The 23,729-nt window shown below is 37.3% G+C and overlaps 1 protein-coding gene across 3 annotated transcripts in view; it reads left to right on the forward strand.

The window, feature by feature from the left end:
• PRIM2 (DNA primase subunit 2) overlaps nucleotides 1–23,729 on the forward strand; it is a 135,523-nt gene that overhangs the window by 80,911 nt on the left and 30,883 nt on the right. For 2 of the 3 annotated variants that reach the window (XM_074861780.1, XM_074861779.1), the window contains exons 8-10: nucleotides 2,027–2,094; nucleotides 10,248–10,320; nucleotides 11,463–11,648. In XM_074861780.1, coding sequence (XP_074717881.1) covers nucleotides 2,027–2,094; nucleotides 10,248–10,320; nucleotides 11,463–11,648 — 327 coding nt within the window. Of the gene's footprint in view, nucleotides 1–2,026; nucleotides 2,095–10,247; nucleotides 10,321–11,462; nucleotides 11,649–14,522; nucleotides 15,550–23,729 lie in introns of those variants that run through there. The other variant, XM_074861781.1, reaches the window with a different exon arrangement.

Raw genomic sequence — 23,729 nt, forward strand, 5'->3', positions numbered from 1 at the left:
CCAGTTTGACTTTAATAAACATTGTCTTCTTGTAAATGTTTTTTTCCTGATTAAATGTAATATTTTAAAGTACTGTATAGAGGAAAATACTGCATGCTTGTCTCACATAAAGTTATACCTATGTATGTGAGTGTGCACACAGATATTGTTTTCCGTATCAGTTATTAATAGAAAGAGCAGCAGATGGTATTTCAGGTAATTCAGACTCTGTTCTGATTTTAGCTGAGTGGATTAACTTGGCTGGTATTTAGGGGCCTTCCAGGTTCTCTTCAGAAATAATTTCTGGCTTTCAGGTTGTGTTTAAAACAAATTTAGAAGGTTACTTTTATAGAGGACATAAATATAGAACATGTGTATTGGCCTTTAATACTCAGTGGTAAGAAAATGAATTTTTTTATCAAAAGAAATTTCTAAATAAATACTGAATTTTTAGTATACTGTATGCATCTCAGCCTAGCTCCATAAAATAAGGGAATGTGGATGATGCTTTAATTGCTAAGATACCAACCTTTTTTAAAAGAAAGATGAATGGATTGCTGAAACTGCCTGACTTTACTGCAGCAGTCAGATCAGATGAGTACACTTTGGTTACCGGAGACTGAGAAGAACTGCCTTTTGAAGCAGTGGTTGCTGCAGGTCAGAACTGGCTTAACAGATGAAATGGCCTCTTCCTCCTTCCCTGCTGTATTCAGTACCTTCAACTTTCACTTGATAGACTAGCTCTTTTGAACCTCTTCTCATTTAGCTGATGGTTGGTATTGCTAGCTTCAGGTGCTGGTTTAAAGTCTGGCCCCAGTCTGACTGCAGCAAAGGTTGTCAAATGGATGTGATAATTGGGTGATCTTTTGGGAAAATATTAAACTCCTCCATATTCACATGGTCTGCCTATGAGCTGATGGAGTTTGGCATGGAGTTTTTTACAGTTACAAATAAACCCCTTGTACCCAAACACCGAGCGCAGCTTTTTCTGGGGTATATTTATTTGTGGCTTATAAACAGAAGTTGCAGCCTGCTAGGCAGTCCTACTTCAGTGCTTGCCTTTATTTGTGTGTTGGAGCCAGCAAGGTGAAGCTACACTGTTGGTACTTTTTTAAAAATACGAGTATGTGTAACTGTATGCATGCTATTTTAAGTTACCTTTAAAATACTTAAGAACTTGATGGTAATATATGCAATGTGAAATATGTTGAAATTTTAAATTTCTACGAAGGCAGTTTTTGAAATACAGCCTAACTTGGCAGCAATAGAATCATGAAATGCATGTTATATTAAATATTTTATATTAGATGTATGTCAGCAGTATCAGAACTGCTATGCTTGTAACTTTTATAGGTGAAGGTAGATGTCTATATACTGATATTAAGCAAATTTAATACCTATTTCTCCAATTATTTTCGTTAATACACCAATTAACTAGTCTTCTCCAATAGTGTGATATGTACTTGTTGATTTACAGACAGGTTTATTTTGTCAGAAAAAGTTTAACGTTTTAACTAGTCATATGAAACAGTTACAAGAAAGAAGTATGTATTTAGAATGGTAAAATTACAAAATGCAGGTTACGCCCATTTAAAAAAAAAGTGTACACAGAGGCATGTCTGTGTAAAAGTCATATAGTGCTAAATATGTAAATTTTTCTATACAAATGCACATTGTATGTAATATGGCTTAATGGGCTACATTAACATGTTTGCTAGAAGGCTGTCTAGGTAGAATATGACTTCTAGTTCAAATATGTTTGGAAAAAAGTATACTACTTTCAGTGATGTCTGGTCATTTAATTCAAATAACATTGTAATTTTAGAAAAACTATTTGTTAAACTCTTTAAGTTTGTTAGCTGGTAAATACTTTTGGTAAATTCAGATTCTGGAAAGTTGTGCTTATTTACTGTTAATAGAAGGAAGTATATCTTATCCAATGTTGTGTAAAGTAGCAACCAGGGTGATTTCTTACCTCATTCCTGCTTTGTGCTATCAATTTTTTTGAAGCTAGTATTTTATTAATTGAATTTCTGTTTTCTTCTAGCTGACAGCACGATCCCTGCCTTCCATACAGTCTGATGAGAGACTACAACCTCTGCTTAATCATCTCAGGTAGCATAAACTGAAAGCATGAGTGTATTCTTTCGTGCAGATTAAAATAATTTTAGTATTAGAGTGTTTTAGCTACAGGTTTTTTTCAGACGCCTCATCTGTGCTTTGACTGGAAATAAAACCCTGAAAGCATCACTTCAACTTAACAAAAGCTTTATAAATTACATGAAACATAATTTACAGAGCTGGTGTTGCTTCTAAGTAACAAGAAAATATTTGTAACTTTTATAAAAACTTTTTTATAGTAAGGGCAAAGTCATTAAGTTTCTCTGAACAAAACAGATTCCAAATTATGCTGCTGAGAGTATGGACCTTCCTTGTTGCAAATATTTTATGCTCTGTGGTCTTTTTGGAAGATTTCTCCATCACTGTCATTGACGAATGGAGTCCTATTTTGTTCTTTTAATGGACCTAAAGAGAGCTGAAAATGTAGAGCTAAGAGTGCTCTACAACACAGTTGAAATAGCCTTCCTTTCTCTTAGTAGTATACAGTATATAGAAGCTTTGTACTTCCTTTGAACGTGTTTGGGGATGCAGAGTAAGAAAAAATACTTTTCTGATGTTCTTCAGGTTAAGCATAGATCTGGACGCTTTATTATATACATGATTGCTTTTTACCACTTTATATTGTTTGGGAAAGTTTTCTTATTATGGTAGTATGCTGGAGGACAAAGGCCATACAATTAGAGGGAGATGCATTGGTTTAGAATCACTGAATAATTTAGCTTGGAGTGAACCTCTGGAGATCATTTAATCTAGCCCCTACTCAAAGCAAATCCAGTTAGATCGGGTTGCTCAGGTGTTTATTTAGTTGAATTTTTAATATCTCTAAGGGTAGAAATGTACTTAAATATTGAATGTCGGTAATGAAAGCTCTGTTTTTGAACACATACAACTTTGCACTAAGATCACTGAAATGGTGTTGGATGAATTAGAAACAGAGGCAGTGAGGCTCTATTGTGACAGCACTGCACCAGATTTAGGATCCAGATCTAGATAGCATGCTCTATATTTCCTGTGGCGCTCGAGGTATCTGTGCCCAAAACCTGACATTGTATTTTGATTTAAAAAAAAAAAAAAAACCCTCATAATTTTTATTACATAGGAACAGTTTCGTGTTTTATTGCTTTTAATGTAAATCAGAATAGAAAAAATAGCTTTCATTGTATCTCTTCTTATTTACATATGATTGAATTTTGTTCAAGATCAATGAATGAAAAAAAGTATTGTGATGTAACCGTTACGTAGCTGGTTAGGGGATACTTCTGAATGCCAATAACCTTCTATGTTTTTATTACCATACATCTTACTGGAATTTAAAAAAATGTGCCTCAGTGACATACCTTTCTCCATTTGAAGCTAAAGAGCAATTAGGTTAGCTTTTTATAAATCATGCATTCTAGGAGTCATTACTGAGAAATTTTAAATTTCTTTTGATATATGCTGTGCATCTATGTAAGTGGAACAGCCTTCAGTATCACAGCAATCACAATCCTCTCTGTGCTTTTTTTTTTTAATATGGGAAAAGGAAAGGTTGCAAAAAAGCTAGTTTAACATCAGCTATTTTAACAGGGATACTGTTCTACATTTATGCAAAAAGGTATTTTTTGCACATTCTTATGTTAAGTTGGGTATGTATGTTTAATGACTGGTAAGTTACTTCCATTATGCCTTTGTGAAAATGGAGGGGCTACTCCCAGTGCGTTTTGTCACCAATTGAAAAACTACACCAATGCTTCCAAGTTGCCTTTTTGGAAGTTCCTTTAAAATAAACAAAATACAACAAACCTTACAACTTGAAAAACAAGCTCTGGCAGTGAACAGACAGATGACTAAATAGGTCTTCTCTGTTATTTATTTCTTTCTGTGAATCTGTGATTCGTTTTTGCTTCATCTTGCTCATAAGAAAGGAGAATATTAGTTGTAGGATTTTCCTTTACCTTCATTGTGTGAATTCTTACAGTAATGTTTTATTTTTGGCATATGTCAATAGAGCTTTACCAGGGGAGCAAAAGCTTACACAGAAACATATGAAAAGAGCATACAATTGAAGGTTACAGAGCATTGTTTGGTTGTTAATGCCCCACACATTTTTTGGCAGCTATTCATATCTGCTTGTGACTTTTAAATTAGCTAGTCCTCAGAAAAGGTCATTTTACTGTGGATTATGGCTGCATAGATATTTTAATCCATGCCCATTTTTTTAAACGAACATAACTTTTTTTTAATTAGACTGTTCTGGGCTAAATATGTATTTTATCTGTGACTTAGGTCCTCTTTTTGTCCTGTTCTGTTTCACTGGTCCTTTCTAATATTAGTTGTACTAGACCAAAAAAAAGAGAGCATTTTTAGTTAAAATGTTAAAATATTTGATGCCAGATTTTGTTTAGGGATTTCACATGCTCACATTAGGAGATTTAAATTGCTAGAACTTTAGCAATTTAACAGAAATGGAAACTTTTATGTCTAAATGCATGAGAAAAACACTTCTGCAACTCCTGCTTTCAAAGGAATTTATATGGGTTTTGTGATAAAATTCCAGGGTTGTAACACTCTATTGCTTAAAATCTTTAGCAGGATTAATTTTGAAGATAGACAAAAACTGTTGTATGTAATCCCATGAAACTACTATAGGACTGTGCCTGTACATGAATTATAAGGAGAAGCTGAGTTGACTTTGCTTAGTCTGGGGGAGAGGAGGCTTAGGGATGATCAAATAGCAGCCTGCAACTGTTTGAAGGGCAAACATTGCAGTATTGGAATTCTTGATGGTGCCAGAGGATGTAACAAATGGCAGTGGTCACATATAACAGCTTGGGAGGTTCAGATCAGACATTAGGAAAAATGCCTCTGCTAGAATGATAGGTGCAGCAGATTGCCCAGAGATGTGGAATCTTGGTTTGTGGACATTTTTAGGATGCAGCTAGAAAAAGCTATGTCTCACCTGACTAGTCTTGGCAGTAGTCCCAGTGGAAGTGGGGTATGGAACTAAATGGCCTTCTGACATCCTTTACAACCAGTGTTTTGTATGATTCTATTAGTTCTGTCTTCAAATGATAGTTCACAAGGTTGATACAGAAACCAAGTGTTTTACAAGACTGGATTTTTTTTTTTAATGGATAATGCAATACTCATGCAGGCATGTTCACCCTCTTTCTCACTTATGCTCATCTCACAAGCAAGTAAAGAAGAATGCACACCTTAATGGACTGGTGTCACATACTATTCTTAATATCTACAAAGTGCCCTACATATCCTTACCAAATCTCATTATATACTAACACATCTGTGAATGATACAGTATTTATCAGAACAGTCCTACAGCTGTCTGAAAGACATAGATCCCTGTTGTGGTTTGAGCTCAAAAGGCACCTGAGCACCATGTAGCCGCTCACCCACCCCTTCCCCCTCAGGAATGGGAAGGAGAAGGTAAATCAAAAGGCTTGGGAGTAGAGATAGGGGCAGAGAGGGATGACTCACTCATTATGGTCATGGGCAAAAGACAGGACTCCTTAGGGGAGAAAAAAGAACATCAATTTAATTCAAACACTAACAACAAAGCTTAACAAAACAGAGTAGGACAGTGAGGAATATAACCACATCTTAAAAGCACCTTCCCCCCCCCCCCCCCGCCCCTTCTTTCTGGGCTCAGCTTTTCTACCTCTTCCCGCAGCGGCGCATGGGGCAGGGAATGGGGGTGTGTGGTCAGTCCCACCACTCCTTCCTCCTCAGGGAGAGGACTCCTCCCACTCTTCCCCTGCTCCAGCGTGGGGTCCCTCCCATGGAAGACAGTCCTCCATGAACTTCCTCTGACGTGAGTCCCTCCCACAGACTGCAGCTGTTCCTATGCTGCTCAGGCATGGGTCATACCTACATGTTGCCGTCCTCCCAACGCTGAACTACAACGTGGGCTTCCCTCAGAGTCCCGTCCTTCTTTGGGCACAGCCACCTGCTCTGGCGTGGTGTCCTCCACGGGCTTCAGGTGGATATCTGCTCCACTGGTGGCTTCCATGGGCTGCAGGGGCACAGCCCGCCCTCTCACCACGGGAGAGCTTCAAGAAGCTTCTCGAAGGGGACCACCACTGTAGCCCCCTTCCCCGCTACCAAAAACCACACCACACACACAAATCCAACACAATCCCACTCCTGGAAACATTGATATGGTAGAAGTTTCTTCTTGGTCAACAGTGGTGTAAACGTATGTATTGATCTATGCAAGATATGTTTAGAAAACTTCTGGTAACTAAGATTTTGGATTTTTAGAAAGACAGTTGTTGAGTGATTGAGTCAGTCTGAATGGTGAGAGACAAGAATTTATATACAGAGGTAAAATAAAACTTTTTTAAAGTGAAAAGTGAAGACATTGCTGCTTGCATTCCAGTCAACCACAGAAAGAAGTTATGAAGAACTGTAGATACTTCTAGGTGATTAAGAAACTTGATCAGGATCAGGAAGTAACCTCAGAAGCCGCATTGAATAAAAGAAAGGATGAATCCAGAATAAGAGCTAAAACTGGAAGCAAAAAGAAGAGAAGAAAGTGGGGGTGATCACAAGCGTGGTTGGTTTGTGTTGTAATGTGTTTTCAAATCAGCAGTAGGAAGCTGTTTGGCAACATTTAATGACATGAAAAAATGAGAACACAGACCAAAGGATAGTCTCTCTTTTTTTTTTTTTTCCCCAAGGTTGTTGATAATTTTGAATAGAAATGTAGAGAAAATAATGGCAATCTGTGGAGAGAAAGTGTTTTCTTGTGATGAAATCAAGGGACCTGCAGAATCTCTCCTATAGAAAATCAGAAGACCTGGCACCTAAAATGGCAAACCCAAAAGCTCTAGTCCCTTGAGCTCCTTGGGACAGGAATCCAACAGCCAAGCTGCCTAAGGCCACAGAACCACTGTTGGCCTCTTTATGCCCAACTGCAATCTGCCACATATTCTGGATGGCTAAAACATACTCTTTTTCAGAGCACAGCCTTTGAAGGTGGTTTGTATGGTTCAGCTCACTGGTGAGTGGTGTCAGGTATCAAAAAACTTTGACCTCACAAAGATCATATTCTACTTTTTAATGTAAAAATAAGCAAACATTTATGAAAAACTTTTCCTGTTTACTTACCATACTGATAACATTTGAGCTTCTCAGAGTCCAAAAAGTATTTCTTCTTCTCCCCCATAACCCCCCACCCCACTGCCTCAGCACTGGGACTTCTGTCCTTGCAGTAAAGTTTCCCACCAAGTCCAGATGTAATGGTCAGCAAGATTCAGACAGCATGTTCTCTTTTTAGCAGTAATTTCTGAAGTCTTACTTTGTTCACCTACTGTATAGGAAAACTTTTGTGTCTTCTCTTTGGGCCTCCTCTTCACAGGCCAGTTCTTTCTATGGATGCTAGGAATAAGTGCTTTTCTTTAGCTTAGCAATGTTTTTTAGTATTGTTATGATTCTAATAAATACTATAGGGTACAAGCAGATGATCTGAAGTGATTATGGTAAAGCAGCTGAAGAAGTTACCAGCACACATCCTGGGATGTGATAATTGACTGAATGGTCATTTGTGTAATTGTTTGTTTTTCAAAAAAAAAAAAAGTTGCCTAAGCAGCAGCTGTTTTCTGTTCTATGCTTTGATTGTAATATCTTTGGGACTGTGGTTTTTTTTTATATTTTACCTAAGTAAAGTGATGCAGATCTGGTTCTACAAGTAAATTTAGATACTTTTTTAGTAGAATCAGTAGTAATAGACATACACAGCTCAAATACTTTTAATTATTTATCCATGGTTGTGTAATTAAAAAAATCTATGAAGTACAGTAAGCTTGCCTGGTGCTTCAGTGTGTGCCAGAAATAAGACTAAAGAATGAATGAATGCATGTATAATTAAACAAATTTTTTGTCCAGTCGTAAAATCAGCTCTTACTCTTTTCACACTTTACAGTATTGAAATGTCACAAAATAATCTGTAGCACCTAGTGTCATAATTTAGCTAAATTCCTTTTTTTCTGGAGGTAACCTCTGTGTGCCTTCAGAAGATTTAAGAAATGTTCTTTAAGTTCCTTGTAAAATCCCTCTTGCATGAAGAAATTTGTCCTTACTCAGACTTTTCAACCTGATGTTTGGACCAGCATGCTGTATCTGAAGCCCCTGTTGGCTTTATTGCCTGCTGTACTCTCAGCTCTTGAGTTTGGTTGCATTCTGCTCTAAGCATTTCTCTTGGCTTATTCTGCAGCCCTGCATAAAAAGCTGGGCATTAAATGCTTGTGTTTGACTTGCAATTACTTTGGTGATGATGTCTACATGACTGTCTCTGCTATAGTCTAGGGTTACCTGAATTTAACTCAAGTATCAGAAGTAGCTTCATTGCAGTATGAACGAAAGATGAGGTAGCACATGCAAAGCCCTGTGCTATTTTGGTTTAATAGCTACAGTCAGTCAGTTTGTAAGTCAGTACTGCAGTAAAAGCCTTCCCAGCTTTTTATTGGTACACTTAATTAATTGTTTTTGAGTTTTTACTTTTCCCTCACTGTACATGTTCATAGTGATACATTAGTTTGTTTTGTTTGTTTGTTTTTAAATGCTACACAAGTAGCAAAGTACAGGAGGTTTTTGATTACTGGAAGAAAGCAAAAGTGAACCCTGCCTTCACAAAGAGTAAAGAGAAGGATCCAAGAAACTATAGACTGGTCAGCCGCATCTCAGTTCCAGACATATGAAGGACAAGAAGGTGATCATCAGTGGTCAGCATGGATTTGTGAATGGGAAATTATGCTTGACTGACTTCATAGCTGGTCATTTTATCATAGAAGGCTAAATGGATAGGGGGAAAGCAGTGGAAGTTGTTTATATTGACTTTAGCAAGGTTTTTGACATTGTCTCTTGTAACATCCTCATTGACAACTGATGAAGTATGGGCTAGGTAAATGGACAGTGAGATGAACTGAAAACTGGCTGAACTACTGTGCTCAAAGATTTGTGATTAGAGGCATTAAGACCAGTTGGAGGCTAATCACTAGTGGTGTACCTCAGGGATCAATACCGGGTCCTATATTGTTTAGCTTCTTCTTTAATGTCCTAGATGATGGGCTGGAGTGGGCACTCAGCAAGTCTAAGATGATACGAGGAGGAGTGGTTCACATCAGATGGGTGTGCTGCCTTTCAGATGGACTTGGACAGGCTGGAGAAATGGGGTTACAGAAACCCTATGAAGGTCAACAAAGGGAAATACCAAGCCCTACATCTGGGGAGGAATAACCCCATGTACCAGTGTAAGCTGAGGGCTGAATGGCGTGAAACAGGGTTGCAGAAGAGGACCTTGGGGTCCTGGTGGACGACAAGCTCACTGTGAGACACCAGTGTACCCCTGCAGCAAAGAAGGCTAATGGTATCCTGGGCTGCATTAGGAGGAGTGCTGCCAGCAGGTCAAGGAGGTGATCTTTCCCCTCTGCTCAGCACTGGAAGCATCACATCTGAAGGACTGTGGCCAGTCCTGGGCTCCCCAGTACATATGACGAGAGGCTGAGAGAGCTGAGATTATTCAGCCTGGAGGAAATAAATTTCAGGAGGGTGTGTGTGTGAATCTTAGTGACGTATATAAATAGATGTCTGATGAGGGAGAGTGAAGAAGATAGAGTGAGACTCTTCTCAGTGGTATCCATTGATAGGCCAGGAAGCAATGGGCACAAACTGAAATACAGAAGATTCCGCTTAAACACAAAAAACCACTTTTTTTACTGCCAGGGTGGTCAAACACTGGAACAGGTTGCTCAGAAGGTTATGGTGTCTCTGTCCTTGGAGATGCTCAAGACCCAGCTGGATGAGATGCTAAGCAACCTGCTGTAGTTAACTGTTTTGAGCAGGGGATTGGACAAGATGTTTTTCGGAGGTCTCTCTCAGCCTTAACAGTAGCGTGATCCTGTGATCTGAGTTCTGAATCACCCTTCCCCCTCCTCTCGGATAAAGGGAGGGAGGGTTTCTTTACCATGTTGACTGTAATGTTGGTTTTATAAGTCTTAATTACTTCAAATACTGTTTTCTTGGTTTTGCCTAATACAAAATACTTGCAACCCTTAATTGGTAAAATAATTTCTTTCTAAATTTGTAAACTCAAAAGAAATATTTTTTTGAACAGTTTTAAATGATGATGTACTATTTGCTTTGTTTTTCAGCCATTCTTATGTTGGCCCAGATTACAGCGTGCAAAAGAACACTGGAAAAATTTCTCTAGAACAGATTGATGCTGTAAGTCCTCTATGCTTATTGAGCTATATTGTATGTTGATATGTAACTTTTAAAATTTAAATACTCTATGTACAGACAACATATAAAATCTTGAGCTTTTTTTGATTCATATTTGCTTTGTAACTCTTGAGAACTACTTGAATGAAATTGTGATAAAGTTTAAAATGGAGCAGAATTAACTGAAAATGCATCTCATCAGAATTTAGACTGTAGCTATAATGAATTGCTTAATTTGCTGCTTAATTTTGTGTACTTTCACAAATACCTCACGTAATTATAAACTGAGTTTAACAAAATTTTCCTATTTAATAATTTTGCAGCCCATGATGTTTAGCTTATGATTATTGCGTTGCAATGTTAGTCTTTTCAGTGCTGGTTTTTTGACTTACAGAAGGGTTTTTCAAAACAAGGAGGTAAATGAAATGGATTGTAAAACCACCTCAATGGTGCAGAGACAACTAAAACCATATTACAACTCCTTTATCTGAACTTTAGAAACCGTTTGTGTTTTCAGTGTCCATCTTAACAATGACACTGTTCCTTTGGTAGTGAATTCCACAACATGACTCAAATGTTATAGATAAAAATGCAAAGCACAAGTAAACTTGAATGTTACAGTTTTTTCTCTCTGAGATCTTGCTTTGTAAGAAACAGTATTCTTCAGGGAAAAAACCTGCAGATCAGTTGTAATGGATTTTACTCCTGCTTGTAATTTTTCAAAGAATGTTTAAAAAAACCAAGCAATCCTCCTGCCTGCTTCCAACCCCAGAATAATCTAACAAAGGTCACCTTGCCATTCCAGAAACTAAGATAAGGAAGAAGCAAGAAACATTGGAGTCATAATGGAACTGTGGATATATTTTTCCTGATGGCAATTAAACCTTTCTTACTTCGTAACTGAAAATAATTTTGATACTACCACCTGTATTACTCTGTCCTTTGGATTTTGTTCTTGAGATGGTTATTGGATGTGATGGCTTAAGGACACACTTGTGTTGTCAGTCCCAAGGTACTTTGCACATAGAATATCTTTTCTTCCAGCCATTGACATTGTCAAGTGGAGCTAATTAATAATCGCAATAAGCATATATTCTACAATTAAATGATCAGTTTGCCTTAAACACAAATTTTTCTCTCGACAGCTTTCTGTGAAATCTTTCCCTCTTTGCATGCGCCAGTTGCACAAAGCCCTACGTGATAACCATCATCTCCGTCACGGAGGCCGTATGCAGTATGGACTGTTCTTAAAAGGCATCGGCTTGACTCTGGAACAGGCACTGGAATTTTGGAAGAAAGAATTTATCAGGGGAAAAGTGGATGCAGACAAGGTAATTCAACAAATCAAAAATATCTAAATATGTGAATGTGAGGATGTAGTTAATGTGTACATTGTGCTACTTGTTTGGATAGATGCTTGTTAAAGTAGATAATTGGGCAAAAGGCACAGTAACATCTTTTAAAGGCAGGTTTTTCTTCTCTCTTTGCTTATGACTTTATTAATTTTTTTGGTCATTCGCCTGAAGCACGGGGAAAAAAGGCAAGCCACAAAGAGGCTTTTTATAGATGAGGACTAGAAAAATCTTACATTACTACTAAATCACTAGGAAACCAACGTCCTTTATCAAATACTGGTACTATGTGACTAATTTAATTCACCAAGCAGGTAAGTGACCACAAATGGTACTATCTGGTTAGCTTTTTTTTGTTGTTTAATTAAAAAGAATAAATTAATTGGACAGCTGTGTGTAAGGTGAGCTTACCTTAGCAAATTTACAGTGTTAAGAATAAAAGAAGAAACAGGAGGTGAATGAAGACAGAAGAATCTGTTCAAGGAATTAGTGAGAAAATGCTGTTCAGTGCAATGGGCAATATTATTCCCTTCCAGTACTTAAAAGGGGCCTACTGGTAAGATGGGTAAGGACTCTTTATCAGGGAGGGTAGTGATAGGACGAGGGGTAATGGTTTTAAATGGAAAGAGGTGATTCTCGGAAACAAACTTCACAACTCAGAGAGAGTTATAAAGCAGGTATGTTTACTCCGGTGCTGGGGTGCAAGGGGATTTCTCCACAAAGCTTGCACACCAACAGCACATTTTACCAGAAACTTATAGAGTGTGAATAGACATACTCATTGGATTACACAATACAAATATACATATGCATAAGTAAGGCTGGGTTAGTTCGAAAGGCTGGTGTCAGCAGTTTATGTTATCTTTGCGTCTGTGCATTGCTTCCTGGTGGGCATCTTCGGGGGTCTTTTGGAGGAAGGCTCACAGTCTTCTTCACCTTGTACTTTTCCTTGGAGCATGCGCAGATTCTCTTAGCCAATTTCTTGAATAACAAGAGTGGTTCCCACTGGTTTACCACCTCTATCTTATCTAAAAGCACCAGTATTTTAGTTTCTACCGCCCATATATGGCTATCTATCCACTACAAAGACTAAACTAGTTAGACCACATCTGCTTTCCAAAGACATGTTTCTTATTTTTGCTGAACATTGTAGTTCTTGGTAAGTTTCCACAGAAAACTGCTTTGTTTTGATGAACACAGTAGTCCTTGGTAAGCTTCCACAGAACAGTCAGGGGAAGCAGGATTATTAAGCAGTATTCAGAAATCATTATAAGTTGCTATAAATAAATAAGTTGCAAAGCAGGTGATCATTTCCTTGTATCAGAGGGTAGATTTAGATTAGATCTAAGGAAGAAATTCTTTACTGTGAGGGTGATGAGACACTCGAACAGGTTGCCCAGAGAAGTGGTGGATGCCCCCTCTCTGGAAGTGTCCCAGGCCAGGTTGGACGGGGCTTTGAGCAACCTGGTCTAGGGGAAGGTGTCCCTGCCCATGACAGGGGGGTTGGAACTGGGTGATATTTAAGGTCCCGTCCAACCCAAACCATTCTGTGATTCTATGTTATGATTCTATGATTGACATACTAGTCATTGGTCTAACCCTTGCTAATATTTTTGAGAGTATCATGAGTGAGGAAAGTGTAACATACATGTGCTGTCTCTTTAAGAGCATGAAAAATGTTTGGAGGTTTGTGACCTGCTCCTAACCTTGAACAGCCAAGGTAGAATCAAGCAAGCTTCCACTCTAATCTGTCTCTGCCTAGCCCATGGTATGTGTTAGAGCAGATGTTTCAGACCTTATGTCTGTTTTCTTTGAACTGTGTTACTTTGCATTTAATATTGTGAAATCTCAACTTTCCAGAGTACTGTGAAGTATTTTGGAGTGTTTGGTAGTCAATCTTTTGTTAGATTAGGTTCTCTGGCACATGGCTATTTATACAAGATACAGGGCAAAAAGTAATGCTGGCTACAGTGAGTTATGGTATGTATGTCTCTTTCAAGCCACGGAAGTTAGATCAGATATTTTTGGGAGGGGGAAAGGGATTTGAAGGTATGATTTGAATGAGTACCTAAACCTCTGTAAATCTAGCTCCTTAAATGGGATGTGATTTAAGAGGAGGTATGTATTTTGTTAAAAAAGAATAATCCAAAATTCATTTCCTTACAAAGGTTTCAAGAAAGGATTTGGAGATGTAATAACTTAAATTTTGCAGTTGAATACCAATTAATTACTAGCTGAATTCAGGAAAATACAGACTTTTCCCTTGTAATTTCTTGTGCTTAAATGAAATTGAAAGAATAAAAACAAGCTATCAGAAACAATAACAATGTAAATATATACATTTATTATTTCTGTTTTAAAAAAATATTATGTGAACAAGTCTGATTCCACCTACTTGTGCTTTGACCCTAGGTGTATGCACACGTGTGAACACATGTATGCACCTTGGATCCTGTTCTCAATCACAGGATTATGACTTTCTACTGTAGCATCACTCTTGATAGGCCCTAGAAATAAATGAAGTTTTATGGTCCTGTGTTTAGCTTTGAACATTAGAAAGCATATTGTGAATTAAACAAGGGGTTCTAGTTACTGCATTTCTCACAAGCAGGCTGCTATTTCTGTGTAGTTGTCGTTCTTTTCAAGTTCTAAAGAACCAACTTCAGACTGGGGTAAAAAAAAGGTTGATTTTTCATACCTGTAACTGAAATCAGTGGCCTGTGGTTTTTCACGTAAAATGTCATATAATGTTTAATGTCCTGAAAAAATGAAGATTAATATAATTCTTATTGGTACTTTCTTCTTTTGACATTTTTATTTTCTGACACTAATGCCATTGTTCCTTTCCTGTAGAGTGGAGATAATGATACTGTTTTGTGTTACTGGAGCATTGTGAAGATATGTGCATGATACTTGCTGAAGACTAAGGTTAATTATTTGTTACTGACTCTTGCATTGCAAAGAGGGAGTGTTCAGTTTGCTGCGAATGGTTATGGTTTCAAAATTGTGTGATCACATTTGTCTTTAATGGCTGCAACATTTATGTCGATTCTCAATCCAAGAATTCTTGGCACACAACTTCAGCAGGAAGGAAGTTACCTTGAACACATCAACAGTGCACTGGAGTGCCTACCACCAGGCTAAGCATAAGCATATGGAAAATTTGCACCAGAAGAAACTCCTCCTGTGCACTGATGTGGACATACCCCAGGGCTCATTAATAAAAACACTGTAGGAAAGTTTTTTAAGAAACAGTGTTTTACTTTGAGAGAGGAATCTGTAAAATATGTTGTAAATGAAGTGTGAAACCATGTATTCAGTGGGGAAAAAAAAAAAATCAAGCGCCTACAAAGAAAGCACTGAAACTGGTAGAGCTGCTCTGTTAGAGGAGAGAATGATCATGTACTGGCAACCACGGGACAAATGCAGAGTACAAAATAAAAGATTTTTTTCTTTAGGAACTGTAATTAAAATTACTCTGCAAATTGCTAGTCTAAGAGTGCCTAAACGGTAAATTATTGTTGTTCAGATGATAGAGTCGGCTGTCAAATGGTGGTAGATGTGTTACTTCTGACTGAATGCTTATGCCAGTTGGCTTCATAACCTCAGTGTTATTTTAAGGCTGGTTTGTTTTTTCTATAAAATGTAATCTTACTCTAAAAAGATACTAATTCCTGTATGTTCTTTCACATCCTGTTCTTGTTGCTTAAAATATAAGTCCCCTTCCCACCCCAAAAAAGAGTGGGGTAACTCCAGTATGCTTTTAAAATACTTGAAACAAGAAATTAATAAGGACAATCAAGATGAATTAAATAATTATAGTACAGTTGTAAAAATGCTCTTGATATCTGAAAATAAAATTCTCTTGTAGTGGAGATTGTTACTTGGCTGTTACTGTTTTCAGATCTATTTGTATTATTAGTCTGTGAATGTGAAATCAGAGACTCGATGATGAGGTGTTTAGAACAAAGGAAAGAATGAAAGATGGATCAGTTTCTTCAAGGCATTGTTCAGTTACTGCTTTAGCTAATAGCCTGTGTCATGGTTTAACCCCTGCTGGCAATTGAGCACCAAAACACCACACAACCACTTGTTCATTCCGCATCCCCCAGTGGGATGAAGGTGGCAGTTGGGAGCAGGGGGGAAAAAGTAAAACTCATGAGTTAAGATAAAGACAGTTTAATAGGACAGAAAAGGAAAGGAAAATAATAATAATAATAATGATGATACTGATAATAATAGAGTATACAAAACAAGTAATGCACAACACAGTTGCTCACCATCTGCTGACTGATGCCCAGCCCATCCCTGAGCCATGTCCCTTCCTCGGCCAGTTCCCCTCAGTTTATATACTGGGCATGATGTCATATGGTGTGGAATACCCCTTTGGCTCATTTGGGTCAGCTGTCCTGGCTGTGTCTCCTCCCAGTTTCTTGTACCCCACTCCCCACCCCGCCTCCACCTCTGCTGACGGGGCAGTATGAGAAGCTGGAAAGTCCTTGTCTTAGCGTAAGCACTGCTCAGCAACAACTAAAACATCAGTGTGTTATCAACCGTATTCTCATCCTAAAACCAAAACAGCATTGTACCAGCTACTAGGAAGAAAAATAACTTTATTCCAGCTGAAACCAGGACAAGCTGGAATCAAGGTTTTGATACAGATGGATGATTTTAAGGCAGCCCATCACTTTCTGCTTTCCTTTGCTTCATATATACTTGTGATATATATTCTTTTTCTTAGCAGTATTTGGTGCATGGTGGTACAAAATGCTCTCTTCTATTACTCTGTACTCTGATTATTTACCAACAGAGACAGTTTCTAGTTGTGCACTTCTGTGTTGAAAAGCAATATCAATTGTAATTTGATATTGCACTGATTTTTATTATTGTTGCATATGCTGCTGAAGTGCATCTGAAAATTGTGCAAGAGTTTAGTTTTTATTTATTGATTTATTCAATAAATCTCTAAAACCTAAGCATTACTATATTTACAAAATAATCCTGATGACAAAACAGCTTTCTTGTCCTTGTGACTTCTTACTGAGAAGGAGACATGGCTGTTTAGCCCCTGTGTTCTAGGACTCTTTCCTGGGGGATGTGGTGGCATTCAGGCTAGTGAAGCTTCTTATTCTTCCTCACTTAATTTTCCAGATCATCTTACTGCAGTTTCATATGACTTCTTGTTTTCTGTAGCAGTTGGTCAAAAGTGGCAATGGGCAGGTTATTTTCTAGTTGTCAGAGGTTCCTGTCTGAGATATACCTCTCGTGAAGGTCCTCATGACAGACATTTTCCTGGAAAAAGGAAGCGAAGTTTACTCAGACTTAACCTTGCTCAGGCTCTGTGACTGCTAAAGAAGCAAACCCTTCACAGTGAAGCTTTTGAGCTTCAGTTGATTATTAATATATTTTTAGATGTTTCTTCCACACACGATGATCATGTATGAAACTGAGGACAGACAACTTGCCAGCCATATACTGCATCAATATATGAAGGAATACATCTCCTACAATGTCAAGAAGTGATAAAACTTTGAGGTGGAGATACATCACAATTGAGATAGTTCCAGTAATTTGATTTTCCTGGCTCCTCCATTTCTTTTCCAAATGATCTTAGGAGGTCCATGAATCTGGATTCAGGAGTGAGGCTTTACCTTGACTACAAACAGCTGGTGGTGAATGTTTCTACCAGGGCCAGCCACAGATTCCATGAGGGGGGAACTAGAGACCTCCTGAGGTCCTTTCTGGCCTGAATTATCCTGTGATTCTGTGTACGGGTCTGAATACAGATAGAAGTGCGTTTTTGTGAGGGCCAGCCACTAGAGGGAGACAAGATCATAAGGAATGAACAAGTGCATCCTATAGATGTAAATTAGACGTGCTTATGCTATAATGCTTTGTAGATCTATGCACTTATTTTATAAAAAAGCCCCGTGTAATTAAATGAAAACAGAAATAGGCACTTGATAATCTGCAGGGCAGTGCTTTTAAGCATTCACAGCTATGCCCAGTGCAATTTGTAATGCATGGATGATGTAGTGGTTCTTTAAAACAACCTCCACCTCCTTAAATCCCCAGGAATGCTCTTTTCTAGGATATAAAAAAATATAATAAAAATTCAGCATATATTACCTGTAGAATCTTATCCCTCTGAAATCTGTGGAAGTGGAAGAGTACGTCATGGTAACAAAGTATTAATATAGTTAAGCATATTGCCCTTGCTTTCATTGGTTATCAGGGGACTAGATAGACAAGTTCTTGATTAAATTGTATATTTGTGTTAAACTCATCATAAAATGAAATAGAATTTTTTTTTTCCTTCCACCACTGACTGTAAAAATTAGCTTCAGTAGAACCACTTGCTATTTGTATTTCTCTTTCATTATTTGGAAGTTATCATTTCATATTCTAGTTGTAGTGAGATAGAACAAGTGAATTTTAAAGATTTTGAGTGAATCATTTTTATTCTGTATTGGCAAAAATGACATTCTTTCATAACATTATTATATGTTGAATGACTATGCCTACCTAGTATAACTGAGCATAAAGAAAATCAAAATACTTTTATGATATGTTTCCAGATCTTTTGTATTCTACAAAGTTAGCTCTTGAAGGTGCTTTAATAGCAGGCTAAAAGTGATTTAATTGTCAGAAGAAACATGAAAATGGATTTTAATTTACATGACTCATTTTCATTCCCAAACTTACTATTGAATTTCCATTAAACCTTTTCTTTAAATGCAAGTTTGAAGAAAAAAACAGTAATGTGCAATTTTTATGGGACTTCCAAGACAGTAGATGCTCCAAGTGCATCCTAAGGGGCATGTAGGCTTGAAGTAAAAATTGATATTTAATTTGAATTTCAACCCCAAAAGCTAAAGAAAAGGACTTTCAGATTTCACTGTTCCTGAGTTCTTTTGTGTAGTTTTGGTTTAGGTTGGTGGTGTTTTTGGTTTGTTTTTTAAGTATAGTCCTTTGTGGCATTCCTCTGAACAGCCTGGTCTGTGAAATCAGAGTATTTGTGCAAAACTGGGTGGTTACTTGACTAAGATGCTGGTTGTTAGGAGCTGAACATGGCAGGGAGGTTGGAACTAGATGATCTTTAAGGTCCCTTCCAACCCAAACCATTCTGTGATTCAGTTGCCATTAAAATTGGATTATTTTTGGCAATAAGTGTATCACAGTAAGTACGTTAAGTCTATGCAAGATTCTTGATGTCATATATTATCATTTTTATTGAAAGTTATGTTTTATAGATGGGAATTTGTTCTTAGTGTCTTTCATGTCCTGTGCACACTTGTTTATGCTTGCTAGCCTTCTGTTCTCTTCTCTTTGGAGCACTTCAGAGTTTTGAAACACTCAGATGAGTACTGTTGGCATATTACTGACATACTGGTCTGCATGGTTTGATGTCTTCAATTTGTGTTGTATATTTATTGACCAAAGCAGTAGAGCTGTAATGGATCCTGGAAGTGAGAGGACTGAGAAAGCATGATCACTTGCATTTGATGGGGGTTGCATTTGATTGTATTCCAAGAAGTATGATCAAACATGAATAACTTCTTGTGGAGTCTTGTTCAATTCTGCTAAGTCATAGGAAGGAGCTGGGATAAGATTCCTCACTGACTGTATCAAATGTAGAGAATATTAGCAGTGTCTCTAAACATATAACCCTGGCCCAACGCTAAAGGGAAGGCACTATCAGTGTTGTCAGTGTTACTTCTGTTCAGTGTTGTGGACGCAATCATTCTGGAAAGACTGCAGAAGATTAGTGCATCTAGTTAAAGCAGGAGATAGCTGTTTGCTTCTTGTTTAATTAAGCATCATGAAATCAAATCAAAATAGTTTAAAGTTGTTTGTATCAGATGGTGATTTTTATTAGGACTTATGGTTAAATAGTGGTATGGAATTGCTGTCATTAAAATAACATGCCATGTTGTAGTTATGGACATTACTGCATGATATGATTATTAATACAGTTTTGCAAATCAGTTGATGCTATTTCTGCTTGAAATCTTGACTTTGCCACAAAGGGATTTACCAGTAGCATCGACATTGTTACAATACTCACACAGATGTTTGCAAGTTTGTAGGTATTGCTGCTCTGACCTCTTTGTTAAACAAAGAATATAGATATGTGTTCTGTAGCTCTTTCTCTCATAGTCCATTTTACTATTTTTTCCAAATTAGTCAAGTAAATGAAGCACATCATAGCTCCAGTTGACATGTAAGAAGTCAGATGTTGAGAAACCAGATGAGAATGTAAGATTAGATGTTTTTTGTGATACATGGTAGAAATATCCTGCCACTTCAGCAAAAGAAGATGAAAGTAGTAAGTTTTTCATCATTTCTGCCCATATACAATGTATGTAATCATCACTGAAAAGGTACTGTTAACTTACAATTTTCTATAAACATATAAATAAATGAATATGGAGTGTGTGTGTTTATATATGTATATGTAGCCTGCACATGATTTAACTGTAGTCTAAACTGTAAGTTTAAAAATTTGGAGTAAGAATAGTAATACATGGTAAGTGACGCATAGTTTTGTGCTATTGAATTCAGCTGGTAAACTTGGGTGGTATTTAAAGTTATAGGTAGAATATTCACTGGTAAAGGGATGCTGCCCCCTCCCCCACCCCCTCAAATTAATGATGCTTTTTAGTATCAGTTAATGGAGTTATTGGCATTTCCAAAATTAGCCATGTTCACTTCACACACACACCCACCCCCCCCAAGGTAGACACTCATCAATTCCTTGTACCTTTTGGTGGGCAAATGCCCTGCAACTTCACTTGGTACTGTTTTCTTTCAGTGTGTGTTCGAATTTTGTTTTGCTTGCCAGATCTGGACTTCTGAGCAGCAGAAGGAATAAACCCAAACCAAAACCTTAGCTTTTTACTGTTTTACTTGTAAGCATGTATTTTTCTTTAAAACAATATTGCCTGACCTTTTAAACTCGAGGCCCTTACTCATTTGTCAATAAAGCTAAGGATAGTAAAGAAAAAAGTGTCTTTGGGACATAATTATGTAGATTTAAGAGAGTGATGTAGTTTTAATTATGCCCTGTAGCTAATGTAGATGCATATTAAACTCAGTCATGCTTCTATGTATTTCCCTCTGAAACTTTCTTTTCTCAGGCCTTAAATTACTGATCAGCATACCAGTGTATCTTACAGATATCTAAGCTTACTATTGACAAGAATCTGTTTCACTATTTGTCATTTTATATTTTAACTTTTTTTCATAAGACAGTATTTTTGTTAGAAAAACCCCTTAGAATTTTTTAAAAGTTAATATTTGTGTAATAGATTTGAAATCTGAAAGTAATATTTCTTCAATGAAATAGAGCTAGTATAAAAAGATTACTTTTCACCATATTTTTGTTTCATGGTTGTTATTCAATTAGACACAACCGATGATGATACTTGGAGGTTATTGTATGGGCACATAAATATTATAGGAATCACAGTAATAAGTGCTATGGTAAAAATCTGTGCTTTTTCATTCCAAACACAATCCCTTTTCAGTTGCTACCAGATTTCTCAATAATGCTGTTTTAAAGCTAGAATTCTCCAGTCTTTGTTGTGAAGCCAAAGTTACAGTGGCATTTTCCTATGATTATTTGCTTTAAAGTACTTTAATTTGTTCAGCCTTTTTTTTTTTCTTTAACATGCTATAAATGTATCTGCCCTTACTTTGGATTTTCAGTTTTCATCATCTGACTTACATTATAGAGGAAAATTTTGGACGGTCTTTCAGCCTGTGGCATGTCTTAAAGACAGAGAAGAGCTCTAGCTACACAATCTCTCTCCCAGGACATTAATTACAGTGCTGGCATAATTTTAGTGATGTTTTTTAACTGTACTAGCTACCATAAAAAGAAGTAGGATCAATTTTCATAGTTGTTACATATTAGACACTGAAATCTGTATTTAGTAATCTAGTGTGTGAGCAGATTAATGATAAGGTTCTTGCACTGACAAGAATGAAAGCAATAAATATCTTTCCTGTACTAAAACTAATTTAGATCAGAATCTGTCTCTTATGACTTGTTTTATTCCTAGCAACACATGTTTTCTTTCCATACTGCAGTATCTTTTTAGAATTGTATGTATAAAAATGGATGTCAAAGCCAGACCTTTAATTTTCTAAGATACCTGTTGTAGTCTTGAACCACTTGTCAGACTTGCACTTTATTATCTCTGTAGAAAGACTGTGTACTTGTCAGAAGAGGTTTCTGTTTTATTAACCATCAGAGCAGCAGCAAGTAAGTCCATGACATTTTAAGAAAAGATGGATTTGCCTATCCGGTTGCCAGATTTCTAAGTTCAGCAATTGTATCAGCAAAAAGTATCTGAGTGTCATTAAATATGGTCTTTAGCAGTCTCTGTTGAATACCTTCCTAACCATACAGCTCTCTCTTTCTAACCATCTGCTGAAAAGTACCTCTTATGTGTTGCCACACACACCACCAGTAATGTATTTAAGCTCTTTAGCTATTTACCCCAAGTTCTGAGACAGGGGTTAACTGTTTTTGAGATGCAAATCTATTCATCTCTATCTTTTTATTACCTTCCAGGACAAACTGAATGACATAGCAGGTCTCTTCCGGTTGTGTTCCCGTGCTTTTTGAACAGAAAAGTTTTGGTAGAATAGTTTATTAGTCTTGTGTCCTGGTTTCAGCTGGGATAGAGTTATTTTTTTGTTCTTAGTAGCTAGAATAGTGCTGTGTTTTGGATTCAGTATGGGATTTGGTGCGAGAAGAATGTTGATAATACACTGGTGTTTACGGTTGTTGCTAAGAGATCAAGGTTTCTCCAACTCCTACAAGAAGCTGGGAGGGGGCGCAGCCAGAGCACCAGACCCAAATTAGCCAATGGAATATTCCCTATCATGTGATGTCGTGCTCAGTATATAAAGGAGGGGTGGCTGGGATGGATTGGGGTTCTCTCTTGCTTCTGGGATTGCGATTGCAGGATCTTGGTATTTCAGGATCGCTAGCTGGGAATGTGCTGGGTATAGGTCAGCAGGCAGTGAGGATTCGCGTTGTGCGTTACCCGTTTGTACCTTCTATTATTGTTGTTGTTTTATTTTATTACAATTCCTAAACTGTGGTGTTTTTTTTTTATCTCAACCTATGAGTCTCCCTTTATCCTCCAATTTACTCCCCCATCCCCTGGGCAGGGGGATGGTGAGTGAGTGGCTGCGTGGTGTTCGGCTGTTGGCCAGGTTCAAACCACAACATCTTGATATATTTGTTTGAAAGAATACTTCTAAATTATTTTATTAAATGTTCAGATTTTCTGTAATTGTATAAACTGGCTTCCAAAACAAAACCCAGAATCCAGTATACTTTGATTTCTCTTTTGGTAATGTCCATGTAATTGTAACAACATATAGCTGTCATATTCCATCTGTCTATATTCAGCCAGCAAATCGGGGCTGTATTTCATATTCAGTCATCCAGAAAAGCAGCATGTTGTATCAAATGTGCACTCTGCTGATATACCACATAGGCACGATGCAAATAAAAATGTATTTTTACATTCAGAATTGATTTAACATTCTGCTGCATGTCTTTGAAATCTATTGAATCTCATGAATAAAGGCAGGACAACTCTTTTATACGTTATTTGTGCTATGCACAATTTATATTTTGGAAATTTAATATGTTGATTTAGGAAAGTTACATTACTATGGTAGGGCTTAAGTACTTCAGTGTTATAGAGGTTACTACTTCTTGAAAGAAGGTTAGGTTCTGATTTTATATTAAAACGTATAATACTATTTAGCTGTGAAACTGAGTTCTGCATAATATGGTGTGCTCTGAGCTTTTCCTGTTCCCTAAGTCCCTTTTTAAGTCCACTCACACAAGGAGAAAAACAAGATATCCCTCAAATACCACCCCCCCTGCCCCCACTGTACATGGGGGAGCAGAAGCTAGTGGTCTTTATGGCAAGTTTTGTTGCTTAAATTATTTTTTTTTTTTTTTTTTTTTCTAATTCAGGTACTTAATGGAGTTGGGTTTGGGGCATGAGAACTGGGGCAATACCAGTG

The sequence above is a fragment of the Strix uralensis genome, chromosome 3 (assembly GCF_047716275.1).
Source record: "Strix uralensis isolate ZFMK-TIS-50842 chromosome 3, bStrUra1, whole genome shotgun sequence".
NCBI classification, from domain to species: Eukaryota; Metazoa; Chordata; class Aves; order Strigiformes; family Strigidae; genus Strix; species Strix uralensis.